Here is a 17,972-nt window from a genome sequence, read left to right as displayed (position 1 = left end):
GCTGCTAAGATTGTGACAAATATAAAATATGGCTGCTAAGATTGTGACAAATATAAAATAGGGCTGCTAAGATTGTGACAAATATAAAATATGGCTGCTAAGATTGTGACATTAAAACAGCTAAGAACACTAAATATATAGATTTACTGTACTTACCCAAGATACATGATTACTGTTTAAATGTTCTTGTATTTTCTCTTGATCAGTAAGTTGATGCTGTTTTCTGTTTTGTGCTGCTTCAGTAAATGTAACAATGTTGCTTGTCATGGTATTTATATGCGTCTCAATAATGTCTAAATGCAGACTAATCTTGTAAACATCACATATCTTACTGTATATGGTATTTGATGCAGTACAACTCACATATCTTACTGTATATAGAATGCATTGCAATACCACTTGTATGTCTTAATGTATGATGAACTCATAAAGGAATTTAATTGGCTAGATGACAGTAGGTTGTATGAGTTGATGACTGCACAGTAAATACCAACATGTAGAGCAATAGTAGTCTACAATTAGTAAACAAAATTACACTCTAGTAATTATTTAACAAAGCATAAACATTTATTTACTCAAAATACATAGATTATTTCTTAATGTCTTAAGTTTAATCAGTATTTTGTCTACTGTTACATTAATAATTATTAATTAAAATAAAATGATGTTTTTTTATTTTCCTTTAGTAGTTGTTGTATTAATATCAAACTTGATGTAGAATTAAGATCAGTATTCTAATGGTGGTTGTTGGATTTCTTTCCTCAAAAAATTAAATTAGATTTAGTTAATTATATATTAATTATAATTTTGAATCATAATATATTTACCTAACTTTAGTCCACATGTACTGAGTCTAAATATCTATGTTTTTAAACATAAACTGTCAGAGTATGATTTACATGATTAGTAAAATATATTTAGTCCAGAGGGATTGTGACTTTAGAAAAAAACAAATTATGGATCATCTTATTTTATTAGAAAAATGTCACATACATGTGGTTCAACCATTGTATACATAAATCAGAAATACTATGAAATATACTAAGAAATTAATTTACCTGTAACCCTGAATTTTAAACTAGTGTAAATTTATTTGGATAACATTCACATTTTTAAATATTTACAAAAAAGTCATCGTAAGGTCATGTTAAAATATTAAGTATCAACTAAAAGTTGTGTTTTTTATAAGTATTTAAGACTTTTAGCTTGAGTAGTAGCATTATGCTGCATAAAGTAAGAAACCTGAGAATGAGCAATATCTGTTGATGCTACTGTAGTAATAGTTATAGTATGCATCATATGGCTGAGTCCATACTTGATCACCTGATACTAGATCAAGTACCACCATTGTGCTTGCAGAATTAAACCCAGTAGCACTTACATATGTAGATACTTGAAAACTCCCATTTTTCATAATATGTGTTGCAACTCTAGCACCACCACTTGATTTCGTTGTTGAGACTTGGAAAACATAAACACCTGGAATTGCACAGACAAACTTGCCTGTATCCAGATTGTAGTCATTTCCTACATTTGTAATTATTGTGTCATACTTCATTGGGCTAACGGCATGACGACCTGGGTCTGATGTAAAAGCTACTGAAAAGGCAGATTTCTGCTGACTAGCTTGTTCACCCTTATCTCCCTTTACACCATTTGCACCTGGTATTCCAATGAGGCCTTGAGGTCCTTGTTCTCCTTTTAACCCATGTTCTCCAATCAATCCTTGTTCTCCTTTCATTCCTTGGTCACCTTTCACTCCATTCATTCCTTGTGGCCCTGATGCACCTGGATTACCATGCTGTCCTGGAATTCCAGGAATCCCAGATGTACAACAGCTATTACAAGCTTCGGTAGTACTTTGACCTGCTGCTTTCATGACAAAGATGATACTAATTTGTATAGTAACAATTGTGAAGAACATGTTAAATCTGAAAGAATCAAACATATAATTTGTTTGCTACGGTAAATTTAAAGCCACTTTACCTACGTTTTTTTTTATCTAATTTAAAGACACTATACTTGCAATTGTTGAAGTTTTGTAAAAATAATGCATATATATAACTTCAACTTCATTTCTTGTCTTAAATGTACGTTCTAAGGTTTATGATAATAAAAAGAGAATAGGCCTACCCTGGCTTAATTTTGCAGGCCTGGCTGGTAATGTGAAAACTTCGTACTCTAGCTGTAGGCCTAGCCTGACGCCGTCTCGTTGCTAAATTAATTGTCTTTCTATTTTTAGAAAAATCCGTTAAAAAACAGAAAAATAATTACTGCAGCAATTAGATAATGTCAGGCTGGGCCTATAGCTAGCGTATGATGTTCGTACGTTACTGTTGTTTACCAGCTAGGCCTACAAAACTAAGCCTAGCTAGGCTAGGCCTAACGACCGTCCACGAGAGGACATTCACCGCGGGCTACTTAGGTAGTGCATTGTCTCTCATTTTATCATGAATTACCATAAAACATACATTTAAGACCAGGAATGACCTGGTTTAATGTTTTTAAAGTAATACATATGCATTATTTTTACAAAACGTCAAAAAAATGGGTCGGAAATGGATCTTTAAGACAACTACACCTTTAGGACAACTACACCCTTAGTACAACTACACCTTTAGTACAACTACACCCTTAGTACAACTACACCCTTGGTACAACTACACCCTTAAGACAACTACACCCTTAAGACAACTACACCCTTAGGACAACTACACCCTTAAGACAACTACACCTTTAGGACAACTACACCCTTAATACAACTACACCCTTAGTACAACTACACCCTTAGTACAACTACACCCTTAGTACAGCTGCACCCAGTACAACTGCACCCTTAGTACAACTGCACCCTTAGGACAACTGCACCCTTAGTACAGCTACACCCTTAGTACAACTACACCCTTAGTACAACTACACCCTTAGTACAACTACACCCTTAGTACAACTACACCCTTAGTACAACTGCACCCAGTACAACTGCACCCTTAGTACAACTGCACCCTTAGTACAACTGCACCCTTAGTATAACTGCACCCTTAGTATAACTGCACCCTTAGTACAACTGCACCCTTAGTACAACTACACCCTTAGTACAACTACACCCTTAAGACAACTACACCCTTAGTACAACTACATCCTTAATGTGTAAAGGGAAATATAAATTATACTTACCCAAGATTCATGGTTACTTGTTGACTTGTTTCTGTTGATAGTTAAGTGGATGTTCCTTTTCTTCTGCTGTAATAGGCTAATGTCAAACAATTTGCTTTTCCTTGTATTTATATGTGTCCCAAATATTTGTATACAATACATCACAAACCTCTTTACCATATATGGAGTTTTTGCAATTCAGCCTACATACCTTACTGTATAGAATTCATTACAATACAACTTACATACCTTACTGTATATGGAGTTATTGCAATCCTGCTAACACACAGTACCTTACTGTATAGAATTCATTACAAAGCAACTTTTATACCTTACTAAATATAGTTTTTATTGCAATTCTGCTAACAATACTTACCTTATGTGGAGTTCATTGTAATCGAAAGGGGGAATTTTGTTTTCTTTTTCCTTATGTACAACACTTATTTTTCTATTCTGTGCTTTGATCATGGTTTTGGGCGCTTATTCTGCTTTCAGTATTTATGAGAGCAGTGTAATATACGTGTATATATAGCAGGTGTTTGCAGCTACTACTACAACTACTCATTTGATAGTATATCTTTGCCATATGTAGGCATAGCAAGATAGCAGCTATTAGGAGCTATAGCAAGATAGGAGCTATTAGGAGCTATAGCAAGATAGCAGTTATTAGGAGCTATAGCAAGATAGCAGCTATTAGGAGCTATAGCAAGATAGCAGCTATAGTGGCTATTGGCAGCGACAACAATTGGTGGCTATATCCTGCATACCTTATTTTATATCATAGAATTCATTACAATCCAACCCATGTACCTTTCCGTAAAGTGGGGCGAAAACAGCATAGTACCAAAAAGTGATAAATATTATAAAATCTATTTACCCATAGTGTCTGCAGCTCAATATTGTATATTTTCAGTTTATTTATAATTTACTTGATCAGATGAATGTTCAAACACAAATTGGCAAAACACAAGATGAGTTATTGCAATACCACTTGTATGTCTTAATGTATGATAAACTCATAAAGGAATTTAATTGGCTAGATGACAGTAGGTTGTATGGGTTGATGACTTCACAGTAAATACCAACATGTAGAGAAATAGTAGGCTACAATTAGTAAACAAAATTACACTCTAGTAATTATTTAACAAAGCATAAACATTTATTTACTCAAAATACATAAATTATTTCTTAATGTCTTAAGTTTAATCAGGATTTTTTGTCTACTGTTACATTAATAATTATTAATTAATGTAAAATGTTGTTTTTTATTTTCCTTTAGTAGTTGTTGTATTAATATCAAACTTGATGTAGAATTAAGATCAGTATACTAATGGTGGTTGTTGGATTTGTTCCATCAAAAGATTAAATTAGATTTAATTAATTATATATTTTTTTAAATATAATTTTGATTTATAATATATTTACCTAACCATAGCCCACATGTACAGAGTCTAAATATCTACGTCTTTAAACATAAACTAGAGTATGGTTTACATGATTAGTAAAAGGTATTTAGTCCAGAGGGATTGTGACTTTTGAAAAACAAATTATTTGTGTTTTTATTTTGTTAGAAAAATGTCACATACAGGTGGTTCAACCATACTATACATAAATCAGAAATACTATGAAATATACAAAGAAATTAATTTACCTGTAACCCTGAATTTTAAACTAGTGTAAATTTATATAATAATATTATTAGTATTGGATAACATGCATATTTTTAAATATTTACAAAAAAAGAAAGAAAAATCTTACATTCGTCATCATAAAGTCATGTTTGAATATTAAGTATCAACTAAAAGTTTAGAAAAATGTCATACAGGTGGTTCGACCATTGTATACAGAAATCAGAAATAATTTGAAATGTGCTTAGAAATTAATTTACCTTTAATCCTGAATTTTAGACTAGTGTAAATTTATATACTGTTAGATACCATGCACATTTTTAAATATTTACAAAAAAAAAGAAAGGAAAATGTTACATTTGTCATCGTAAGGTCATGTTAAAATATGAAGTGTCCACTAAAAGTTGTGTATTTTATAAGTATTTAAGACTTTTAGCTTGAGTAGTAACATTATGCTGCATAAAGTAAGAAACCTGAGAATGAGCAATATCTGTCACCATCACTGTAGTAATGGGTATATCTTGTACTATATGGCTGAGTCCATACTTGATCACCTGATACTAGATCAAGTACCACCATTGTGCTTGCAGAATTATACCCATCATCAGCGTCCATCCGTGTGGTTACTTGAAAACTCCCATTTTTCATGATTCTTGTTCAAATGTTCCCACTACCACTAGTTTTCATTGATGTCACTTGGAATACATAAACACCTGGAATTGCACAGACAAACTTGCCTGTATCCAGATTGTAGTCATTTCCTACATTTGTAATTATTGTGTCATACTTCATTGGGCTAACGGCATGACGACCTGGGTTATTAGTAAAAACTACTGAAAAGGCAGATTTCTGCTGACTAGCTTGTTCACCCTTTTTTCCCTTTACACCTTTGGTCCAGTGAGGCCAGTTGGTCCTAACTTTCCAGGAATGCCATCTAATCCATTCCTTCCATTATCTCCTTTCATTCCGTGCTCTCCTTTTGTTCCTTGTTCTCCTTTCACTCCATTCATTCCTTGTGGCCCTGATGCACCCGGATTACCATGATGTCCTGGAATGCCAGGAACCCCAGCTGTACAACAGCTATTACAAGCTGCTGTATCAGTTTGAGCATAGATGATACTAATTTGTATAGTAGCAATTGTGGAGAACATGAAAAATCTGAAATTCAATCAAATTATATATTTTTTATAAAGTAACAAGCATTTTTAAATAAATAAACTTGATAACCAGGTTAAAATTAAATTGACAAAATGGCATATTGAAGAATAAAACAATACAATAGAACAAGTTGTTTAATACAGTGCAGTTCCATGAGTAAACCTTAGTTTTAAACTTTATTTATGATAGGCAGTGATCACTAAACAAGGAACAAGTGATTTCTTTACACAGTAAATATTATAGCGATACTGGTGTCCTAAACAAGGAACCAGTGATTTTTTTACACAGTAAATATTATAGCGATACTGGTGTCCTAAACAAGGAACCAGTGATTTCTTTACACAGTAAATATTATAGCAGTACTGGTGTCCTAAACAAGGAACCAATGATTTCTTTACACAGTAAATATTATAGCGATACTGGTGTCCTAAACAAGGAACCAGTGATTTTTTTACACATTAAATATTATATCGATACTGGTGTCCAAATAAGTTTTGTGAGTTTCGGGGATTACAATGAAAACAAAATTATGCAGTTAAATTAGATTAAATATATTTATAGAAGAAACCTGTTTAAGATCATCTGAAAGGTTATTCCAGAGCTTACTACCAATACCATGAATGGAAAGACTTTTTTTTATCTGTTTCAGCTTTACAAATACTAAAGTTTCTACTATATTAGTTTCTAGTGTTTTAGTTGTAACGGTCAGAAAGATATAGAAGAACATTTAAATTAAACATTTTATACATAATTATTGCTTCTGAATTTTTTTAGAAAAACAACCGTATTTGCCTTTTTTAAGATTGTAGCAAATATAAAATTGGGCTGATAAGATTATGACAAATTAAAATAGGGCTGCTAAGATTGTGACAAATATAAAATAGGGCTGCTAAGATTGTGACAAAAAAATAGGGCTGCTAAGATTGTGACAAATATAAAATAGGGCTTCTAAGATTGTGACAAATATAAAATAGGGCTGCTAAGATTATGACAAATATAAAATATGGCTGCTAAGATTGTGACAAATATAAAATAGGGCTGCTAAGATTGTGACAAATATAAAATAGGGCTGCTAAGATTATGACAAATATAAAATAGGGCTGCTAAGATTATGACAAATATAAAATAGGGCTGCTAAGATAGTGACAAATATAAAATAGGGCTGCTAAGATTGTGACAAATATAAAATAGGGCTGCTAAGATTGTGACAAATATAAAATAGGGCTGCTAAGATTGTGACAAATATAAAATAGGGCTGCTAAGATTGTGACAAATATAAAATAGGGCTGCTAAGATTGTGACAAATATAAAATAGGGCTGCTAAGATAGTGACAAATATAAAATAGGGCTGCTAAGATTATGACAAATATAAAATAGGGCTGCTAAGATTGTTACAAATATAAAATAGGGCTACTAAGATTATGACAAATATAAAATAGGGCTGCTAAGATTATGACAAATATAAAATAGGGCTGCTAAGATTATGACAAATATAAAATAGGGCTGCTAAGATAGTGACAAATATAAAATAGGGCTGCTAAGATTATGACAAATATAAAATAGGGCTGCTAAGATTATGACAAATATAAAATAGGGCTGCTAAGATTGTGACAAATATAAAATAGGGCTGCTAAGATAGTGACAAATATAAAATAGGGCTGCTAAGATTGTGACAAATATAAAATAGGGCTGCTAAGATTGTGACAAATATAAAATAGGGCTGCTAAGATTATGACAAATATAAAATAGGGCTGCTAAGCTTGTGACAAATATAAAATAGGGCTGCTAAGATTATGACAAATATAAAATAAAGCTGCTAAGATTATGACAAATATAGAATAGGGCTGCTAAGATTGTGACAAATATAAAATAGGGCTGCTAAGATTATGACAAATATAAAATAGGGCTGCTAAGATTATGACAAATATAAAATAGGGCTGCTAAGATTGTGACAAATATAAAATAGGGCTGCTAAGATTGTGACAAATATAAAATAGGGCTGCTAAGATTATGACAAATATAAAATAGGGCTGCTAAGATTGTAACAAATATAAAATAGGGCTGCTAAGATTGTGACAAATATAAAATAGGGCTGCTAAGATTGTGACAAATATAAAATAGGGCTGCTAAGATTATGACAAATATAAAATAGGGCTGCTAAGATTATGACAAATATAAAATAGGGCTGCTAAGATTGTGACATTAAAACAGCTAAGAACACTAAATATAAAGATTTACTGTACTTACCCAAGATACATTACTGTTTAAATGTTCTTGTATTTTCTCTTGATCAGTAAGTTGATGCTGTTTTCTGTTTTGTGCTGCTTCAGTAAATGTAACAATGTTGCTTGTCATGGTATTTATATGCGTCTCAATAATGTCTAAATGCAGACTTGTAAACATCACATATCTTACTGTATATGGTATTTGATTCAATACAACTCACATATCTTACTGTATATAGAATGCATTGCAATACCACTTGTATGTCTTAATGTATGATGAACTCATAAAGGAATTTAATTGGCTAGATGACAGTAGGTTGTATGGGTTGATGACTGTATAGTTAATACCAACATGTAGAGCAATAGTAGGCTACAATTAGTAAACAAAATTACACTCTAGTAATTATTTAACAAAGCATAAACATTTATTTACTCAAAATACATAGATTATTTCTTAATGTCTTAAGTTTAATCAGTATTTTGTCTACTGTTACATTATTAATTATTAATTAAAATAAAATGTTGTTTTTTATTCTCCTTTTGTAATTATTGAATTAATATTAAACTTGATGTAGAATTAAGATCAGTATACTAATGGTGGTTGAAAAGATTGAATTAGATTTAATTATTTATATATTAATTATAATTTTGATCTATAATATATTTACCCTATCCATAGCCCACTTGTACTGAGTCTAAATATCTATGTATTTAAACATAAACTGTCAGTATGATTTACATGATTAGTAAAAGGTAATTAGTCCAGAGAGATTGTGACAATTATGGGTGATTTTATTTTGTTAGAAAAATGTCACATACTATAAATAAATCAGAAATACTATGAAATATACTAAGAAATTAATTTACCTGTAACCCTGAATTTTAAACAAGTGTAAATTTATATATTATTACTATTAGTATTGGATAACATGCACATTTTTAAATATTTACAAAAATGAAAGAAAGTTCATCAAAAAGTCATCTTTGAATATTTAGTATCAACTAAAAGTTTAGAAAAATTTCGCATACAGGTGGTTCAACCATTGTATACAGAAATCAGAAATAATTTGAAATGTGCTTAGAAATTGATTTACCTTTAATCCTGAATTTTAAACTAGTGTAAATTTATATACTGTTAGATATCATGCACATTTTAAAATATTTACAAAAAAAGAATGACAAATGTTACATTTGTCATTGTAAGGACATGTTAAAATATTAAGTATCCACTAAAAGTTGTTTTTTATAAGAATTTAAGACTTTTAGCTTGAGTAGTAACATTATGCTGCATAAAGTAAGAAACCTGAGAATGAGCAATATCTGTTGATGTTACTGTAGTAATAGTTATTGCCTGTATCATATGGCTGAGTCCATACTTGATCACCTGATACTAGATCAAGTACCACCATTGTGCTTGCAGAATTTTGCCCAGTAGCACTTGCCAATGTAGATACTTGAAAACTCCCATTTTTCATGATTCTTGTTAAAATGTTCCCACTACCACTAGTTTTCATTGATGTGACTTGGAATACATAAACACCTGGAATTGTACAGACAAACTTGCCTGTATTCAGATTGTAGTCATTTCCTACATTTGTAATTATTGTGTTATACTTCATTGGGCTAGCGGCATGACGACCTGGGTCTGATGTAAAAGCTACTGAAAAGGCAGATTTCTGCTGACTAGCTTGTTCACCCTTTTCTCCTTTTACACCATTTACACCTGGTATTCCAATGAGGCCTTGAGGTCCTTGTTCTCCTTTTAACCCATGTTCTCCGAACAATCCTTGTTCTCCTTTCATTCCTTGGTCTCCTTTCACTCCATTCATTCCTTGTGGCCCTGATGCACCTGGATTACCATGCTGTCCTGGAATTCCAGGAATCCCAGATGTACAACAGCTGTTACAAGCTTCAGTAGTACTTTGACCTGCTGCTTTCATGACAAAGATGATACTAATTTGTATAGTAACAATTGTGAAGAACATGTTAAATCTGAAAGAATCAAATATATAATTTGTTTGCTACGGTAAATTTAAAGCCACTTTACCTACGTTTTTTTTTATCTAATTTAAAGACACTATACTTGCAATTGTTGAAGTTTTGTAAAAATAATGCATATATATAACTTCAACTTCATTTCTTGTCTTAAATGTACGTTCTAAGGTTTATGATAATAAAAAGAGAATAGGCCTACCCTGGCTTAATTTTGCAGGCCTGGCTGGTAATGTGCAAACTTCGTACTCTAGCTGTAGGCCTAGCATGACGCCGTCTCGTTGCTAAATTAATTGTCTTTCTATTTTTAGAAAAATCCGTTAAAAAACAGAAAAATAATTACTGCAGCAATTAGATAATGTCAGGCTGGGCCTATAGCTAGCGTATGATGTTCGTACGTTACTGTTGTTTACCAGCTAGGCCTACAAAACTAAGCCTAGCTAGGCTAGGCCTAACGACCGTCCACGAGAGGACATTCACCGCGGGCTACTTAGGTAGTGCATTGTCTCTCATTTTATCATGAATTACCATAAAACATACATTTAAGACCAGGAATGACCTGGTTTAATGTTTTTAAAGTAATACATATGCATTATTTTTACAAAACGTCAAAAAAATGGGTCGGAAATGGATCTTTAAGACAACTACACCTTTAGGACAACTACACCCTTAGTACAACTACACCCTTAGTACAACTACACCCTTAGTACAACTACACCCTTGGTACAACTACACCCTTAAGACAACTACACCCTTAAGACAACTACACCCTTAGGACAACTACACCCTTAAGACAACTACACCTTTAGGACAACTACACCCTTAGTACAACTACACCCTTAGTACAACTACACCCTTAGTACAACTACACCCTTAGTACAACTACACCCTTAGTACAGCTGCACCCAGTACAACTGCACCCTTAGTACAACTGCACCCTTAGGACAACTGCACCCTTAGTACAGCTACACCCTTAGTACAACTACACCCTTAGTACAACTACACCCTTAGTTCAACTACACCCTTAGTACAACTACACCCTTAGTACAACTGCACCCTTAGTACAACTGCACCCTTAGTACAACTGCACCCTTAGGACAACTGCACCCTTAGGACAACTGCACCCTTAGTATAACTGCACCCTTAGTACAACTGCACCCTTAGTACAACTACACCCTTAGTACAACTACACCCTTAAGACAACTACACCCTTAGTACAACTACATCCTTAATGTGTAAAGGGAAATATAAATTATACTTACCCAAGATTCATGGTTACTTGTTGACTTGTTTCTGTTGATAGTTAAGTGGATGTTCCTTTTCTTCTGCTGTAATAGGCTAATGTCAAACAATTTGCTTTTCCTTGTATTTATATGTGTCCCAAATATTTGTATACAATACATCACAAACCTCTTTACCATATATGGAGTTTTTGCAATTCAGCCTACATACCTTACTGTATAGAATTCACTACAATACAACTTACATACCTTACTGTATATGGAGTTATTGCAATCCTGCTAACACACAGTACCTTACTGTATAGAATTCATTACAAAGCAACTTTTATACCTTACTAAATATAGTTTTTATTGCAATTCTGCTAACAATACTTACCTTATGTGGAGTTCATTGTAATCGAAAGGGGGAATTTTGTTTTCTTTTTCCTTATGTACAACACTTATTTTTCTATTCTGTGCTTTGATCATGGTTTTGGGCGCTTATTCTGCTTTCAGTATTTATGAGAGCAGTGTAATATACGTGTATATATAGCAGGTGTTTGCAGCTACTACTACAACTACTCATTTGATAGTATATCTTTGCCATATGTAGGCATAGCAAGATAGCAGCTATTAGGAGCTATAGCAAGATAGGAGCTATTAGGAGCTATAGCAAGATAGCAGCTATTAGGAGCTATAGCAAGATAGCAGCTATTAGGAGCTATAGCAAGATAGCAGCTATTAGGAGCTATAGCAAGATAGCGGCTATTAGGAGCTATAGCAAGATAGCAGCTATTAGGAGCTATAGCAAGATAGTAGCTATTAGGAGCTATAGCAAGATAGCAGCTATTAGGAGCTATAGCAAGATAGTAGCTATTAGGAGCTATAGCAAGATAGCAGCTATTAGGAGCTATAGCAAGATAGCAGCTATAGTGGCTATTGGCAGCGACAACAATTGGTGGCTATATCCTGCATACCTTATTTTATATCATAGAATTCATTACAATCCAACCCATGTACCTTTCCGTAAAGTGGGGCGAAAACAGCATAGTACCAAAAAGTGATAAATATTATAAAATCTATTTACCCATAGTGTCTGCAGCTCAATATTGTATATTTTCAGTTTATTTATAATTTACTTGATCAGATGAATGTTCAAACACTTCTCCTAAAATCTTCTTAAAGAAATTGGAAAAATACAAGATGAGTTATTGCAATACCACTTGTATGTCTTAATGTATGATGAACTCATAAAGGAATTTAATTGGCTAGATGACAGTAGGTTGTATGGGTTGATGACTTCACAGTAAATACCAACATGTAGAGTAATAGTAGGCTACAATTAGTAAACAAAATTACACTCTAGTAATTATTTAACAAAGCATAAACATTTATTTACTCAAAATACATAGATTATTTCTTAATGTCTTAAGTTTAATCAGTATTTTATCTACTGTTACATTAATAATTATTAATTAAAGTAAAATGTTGATTTTATTTTCCTTTAGTAGTTGTTGTATTAATATCAAACTTGATATAGAATTAAGATCAGTATACTAATGGTGATTGTTGGATTTGTTCCCTCAAAAGATTAAATTAGATTTAATTAATTATATATTAATTAGTTATCCGCATTGAGCGGATAACTCCTTGTAACTGTCCTGTTTTTTTCTTTCCTTCTCCCTCATTTTTGTGTCTCACGTATCTCAAAAACGTGTAAACATAACATGTTATAACTTTGTCAGCATGAGGGCATTCACGTGAAGTTGTGCACCTCCTATTTTTGAATGACGTCAGAGTTGCGCAACATGACTTACGCATTGCGTTGCAAGAATTTAAGACTTTTAGCCTGAGTAGTAACATTATGCTGCATAAAGTAAGAAACCTGAGAATGAACAATATCTGTTGCTGCCACTGTGGTAATAGTTATAGGTTGTACCATATGGCTGAGTCCATACTTGATCACCTGATACCAGATCAAGTACCACCATTGTGCTTACAGAATCATGCCCATTACCATCTGCCCATGTGGATACTTGAAAAATCCCATTTTTCATTATTCTTGTGAAAATGATACCACCACTATTTGATTTCAATGATGTGACGTGGAATACATAAACACCTGGAATTGTACAGACAAACTTGCCTGTATCCAGATTGTAGTGATTTCCTACATTTGTAATTATTGTGTCATACTTCATTGGGCTAACGGCATGACGACCTGGGTCTGATGTAAAAACTACTGAAAAGGCAGATTTCTGCTGACCAGCTTGTTCACCCTTTTCTCCTTTTACACCATTTGTACCTGGTAGTCCAATGAGGCCTTGAGGTCCAGTTGGTCCTAATTTACCAGGAATCCCATCTAAACCATTCCTTCCATTATCTCCTTTCATTCCATGTTCTCCTTTCATTCCTTGTCCTCCTTTTATTCCTTGTTCTCCATTCCTTCCATTATCTCCTTTCATTCCTTGTTCTCCTTTCAGTCCTTGTTCACCTTTCACTCCATTCATTCCTTGTGGCCCTGACACACCTGGATTACCATGATTTCCTGGAATGCCAGGAACCCCAGCTGTACAACAGCTATTACAAGCTGCTGTATCAGTTTGAGCATATATGATACTAATTTGTATACTAGCAATTGTGAAGAACATGTAAAATCTGAAATTGAATCAAATTTATAATTTTGTTGGCATGTCTATTACCAAGTGTTTTTATAATATAAATGATAGAATTTAACAACCATGTTAAAATTGAATGGCCATTTGTGGCACATGCAAGGGAAATCAGACACAAGTCGGAATTTTCAAAATTAGCAAAAGGGTATTCTAATTGTTTTATTTCAATGAAACTTCGCACCTTTGTAAATTAACTATTAAGAATAAGGTCACATAAACTATTTTTATAACTAGAATAAATACCACTAAAGATTTTATTATATAAAATAGGGCCGCAAAATTGTGACAAATATTAAAAACTGTAGGGCTGCTAAGATTATGACAAATATAAAATAGGGCTGCTAAGATTGTGACAAATATAAGATAGGGCTGCTAAGATTATGACAAATATAAAATAGGGCTGCTAAGATTTGATAAATATAAAATAGGGCTGCTAAGATTATGACAAATATAAAATAGGGCTGCTAAGATTGTGACAAATATAAAATAGGGCTGCTAAGATTATGACAAATATAAAATAGGGCTGCTAAGATTATGACAAATATAAAATAGGACTGCTAAGATTATGACAAATATAAAATAGGGCTGCTAAGATTGTGACAAATATAAAATAGGGCTGCTAAGATTATAACAAATATAAAACAGGGCTGCTAAGATTATGAAAAATATAAAATAGGGCTGCTAAGATTGTGACAAATATAAAATAGGGCTGCTAAGATTATTCAAATATAAAATAGGGCTGCTAAGATTATGACAAATATAAAACAGGGCTGCTAAGATTATGACAAATATAAAATAGGGCTGCTAAGATTATTCAAATATAAAATAGGGCTGCTAAGATTATGACAAATATAAAACAGGGCTGCTAAGATTGTGAAAAATATAAAACAGGGCTGCTAAGATTGTGAAAAATATAAAACAGGGCTGCTAAGATTGTGACAAATATAAAATAGGGCTGCTAAGATCGTGACAAATATAAAATAGGGCTGCTAAGATTATGACATTAAAACAGCTAAGAACACTAAATATAAAGATTTACTGTACTTACCCAAGATACATTATTATACAGATATTGACTGCTTAGAGGTTAAATATAAGATTTGACATCCCCGAGGGAATGATATTATGTTCGAGGGAATATATATTTCCCGAAGCGCCAGCTGAGGGAAATATATATTCCCCGAGAACATAATATCATTCCCAAGGGGATGTCAAATCTTATATTTAACCGATATAAAAGGCAATATCTGTTATATTATATAGCCAAGAACAAGTCTGCTGGTGAAGCTAGGCTAGGCCTCCTATTCTATAGTATTTGTATTGTATGTAAACAAGCCTCCTGCCTAGACACCTTACCTTGCGAAGAATAATATACAGATAATTACTAATTAATGATTCCTTGGCAATAAAATATTCACTTAGGCCTAGGTCGTTTAAATTAACAGAAGAATTTCCATCAATAAGCCTATTAATAATAATATTATAATCAGGTAGGCCGAATAAACAATTCATCGTCTTCTCTTCGAGAAGCCGAATCACCGGATGTTCAGCGCGTACTAGTTACTAGGTTACTACCGTGAGTATTGACCAATCACAAACGGTGTTTCATCACATTTAGGGAGGACTAATAACAAATGAGGGCGCTATGTATGCATAGTTTAAATAGTTTAGATGAATAATTTCTTGAAGCAACTTCCGTGGCGCAACGGCGGAAGCGTTGTCTTGCGATGGAGTGACAATTCCCACCCGAGTTCAAATCCAGTAGATGACTTTTGTTTATTTATCGGCGAACGCGAGTGTTGCCACACGAAAATTACACAGTCAATATCATCGAACTCGAGAATGTATAGGATTAATGACAGGGGACACGATAATTACGCGAAAATTACTCAGTCAATATCATCGTTCTCGAGGATATATACGATTTACGATCCTCGAAGCGACAGTCATGTGACGCAGTTTCAACCAATCACGTTCACGTATTTACATAGGCTATGTAATATTACTGTTTAAATGTTCTTGTATTTTCTCTTGATCAGTAAGTTGATGCTGTTTTGTGCTGCTGCAGTAAATGTAACAATGTTGCTTGTCATGGTATTTATATGCGTCTCAATAATGTCTAAATGCAGACTAATCTTGTAAACATCACATATCTTACTGTATATGGTATTTGATGCAGTACAACTCACATATCTGATTGTATATAGAATGCATTGCAATACCACTTGTATGTCTTAATGTATGATGAACTCATAAAGGAATTTAATTGGCTAGATGACAGTAGGTTGTATGAGTTGATGACTTCACAGTAAATACCAACATGTAGAGTAATAGTAGGCTACAATTAGTAAACAAAATTACACTCTCGTCATTATTTAACAAAGCATAAACATTTATTTACTCAAAATACATACATTATTTCTTAATTTCTTAAGTTTAATCAGTATTTTATCTACTGTTACATTAATAATTATTAATTAAAGTTAAATGTTGTTTTTTATTTTCCTTTAGTAATTGTTTTATTAACATCAAACTTGAAGTATAATTAAGATCAGTATACTAGTGGTGATTGTTGGATTTCCTTCCTCAAAAAATTAAATTAGATTTAATTAATTATATATTTTGATTTACAATTTATTTACCTAACTTCAGTCCACATGTACTAAATATCTACGTCTTTAAACATAAACTGTCAGAGTATGATTTACATGATTAGTAAAAGGTAATTAGTCCAGAGAGATTGACTTTTGAAAAACAATTATGGGTGATCTTATTTTGTTAGAAAAATGTCAGATACAGGTGGTTCAACCATTGCATACAGAAATCAGAAATAATATAAAATATGCTTAGAAATTAATTTACCTGTAACCCTGAATTTTAAACTAGTGTAAATTTATATAAAATCACTATTAGTTTTGGATAACATGCACATTTTTAAATATTTACAAAAAAAGATAGACAAATGTTACATTCTATATCGTAAGGTCATGTTAAAATATTAAGTATCCACTAAAAGTTGCGTTTTTTTATAAGTATTTAAGACTTTTAGCTTGAGTAGTAGCATTATGCTGCATAAAGTAAGAAACCTGAGAATGAGCAGTATCTGTCACTGTCACTGTAGTAATAGTTATAGTTATTTGTATCATATGGCTGAGTCCATACTTGATCACCTGATACTAGATCAAGTACCACCATTGTGCTTACAGAATGATACCCAGTATCACCCACCAATGTGGATACTTGAAAACTCCCATTTTTCATGATTCTTGTCAAAACTTTACCACCACCACTTGATTTCAATGATGTGACCTGGAATACATAAACACCTGGAATTGCACAGACAAACTTGCCTGTATCCAGATTGTAGTGATTTCCTACATTTGTAATTATTGTGTCATACTTCATTGGGCTAACGGCATGACGACCTGGGTTTGATGTAAAAGCTACTGAAAAGGCAGATTTCTGCTGAAAAGCTTGTTCACCCTTTTCACCATTTGCACCTTGTGGTCCAGTGAGGCCTTGAGGTCCAGTTGGTCCTAACTTGCCAGGAATTCCATCTAATCCATTCCTTCCATTATCTCCTTTCATTCCTTGTTCTCCATTCCTTCCATTATCTCCTTTCATTCCGTGCTCTCCTTTCATTCCTTGTTCTCCTTTCACTCCATTCATTCCTTGTTCTCCTTTCACTCCATTCATTCCTTGTGGCCCTGACACACCTGGATTACCATGATTTCCTGGAATGCCAGGAACCCCAGCTGTACAACAGCTATTACAAGCTGCTGTATCAGTTTGAGCATAGATGATACTAATTTGTATAGTAGCAATTGTGAAGATCATGTAAAATCTGAAATGCAATCAAATTTATAATTTTGTTGGCATGCCTATTACCAAGTGTTTTTATAATATAAATGATAGAATTTG

At 32.9% G+C, this 17,972-nt stretch overlaps 3 protein-coding genes across 3 annotated transcripts in view; 1 reads left to right on the top strand and 2 right to left on the bottom strand.

Moving 5' to 3' along the window:
• The window catches only part of LOC144835824 (anaphase-promoting complex subunit 7-like), a 169,073-nt gene that overhangs the window by 41,469 nt on the left and 109,632 nt on the right, over positions 1-17,972 (top strand). The window lies entirely within an intron of this gene.
• On the bottom strand, positions 638-3,243 carry LOC144835853 (complement C1q tumor necrosis factor-related protein 2-like). The gene is made up of 2 exons (XM_078690970.1): positions 3,175-3,243; positions 638-1,931 (listed from the first exon to the last, which is right to left on the bottom strand). The coding sequence occupies exons 1-2, from the start codon at positions 3,183-3,185 to the stop codon at positions 1,220-1,222; spliced, it is 723 nt and encodes a 240-aa protein (XP_078547096.1). The 5' UTR covers positions 3,186-3,243; the 3' UTR covers positions 638-1,219.
• On the bottom strand, positions 8,718-17,888 carry LOC144858685 (uncharacterized). Its single transcript, XM_078714783.1, has 5 exons — positions 17,138-17,888; positions 14,233-14,245; positions 13,335-14,034; positions 11,436-11,494; positions 8,718-10,156 (listed from the first exon to the last, which is right to left on the bottom strand). The coding sequence occupies exons 1-5, from the start codon at positions 17,886-17,888 to the stop codon at positions 9,445-9,447; spliced, it is 2,235 nt and encodes a 744-aa protein (XP_078570909.1). The 3' UTR covers positions 8,718-9,444.

This window comes from Antedon bifida, chromosome 2 (genome assembly GCF_963402885.1).
Source record: "Antedon bifida chromosome 2, ecAntBifi1.1, whole genome shotgun sequence".
Classification (NCBI taxonomy): domain Eukaryota; kingdom Metazoa; phylum Echinodermata; class Crinoidea; order Comatulida; family Antedonidae; genus Antedon; species Antedon bifida.
Note: the sequence above shows the minus strand (reverse complement) of the source record. Positions and strands in the feature narration are given on the sequence as shown.

What these genes read in the sequence shown, in the direction of transcription:
- LOC144858685 (XM_078714783.1), bottom strand. Translation starts at nt 17,888, where the DNA reads ATGATCTTCACAATTGCTACTATACAAATTAGTATCATCTATGCTCAA. An exon ending in ATCTGGTATCAGGTGATCAA is followed by an intron (nt 11,495 to 13,334) that starts GTATGGACTCAG and finishes GTTTGACATTAG; the next exon opens with CCTATTACAGCAGAAGAAAA. An exon ending in CAACAGAAACAAGTCAACAA is followed by an intron (nt 10,157 to 11,435) that starts GTAACCATGAAT and finishes TGATTCTTTCAG; the next exon opens with ATTTAACATGTTCTTCACAA.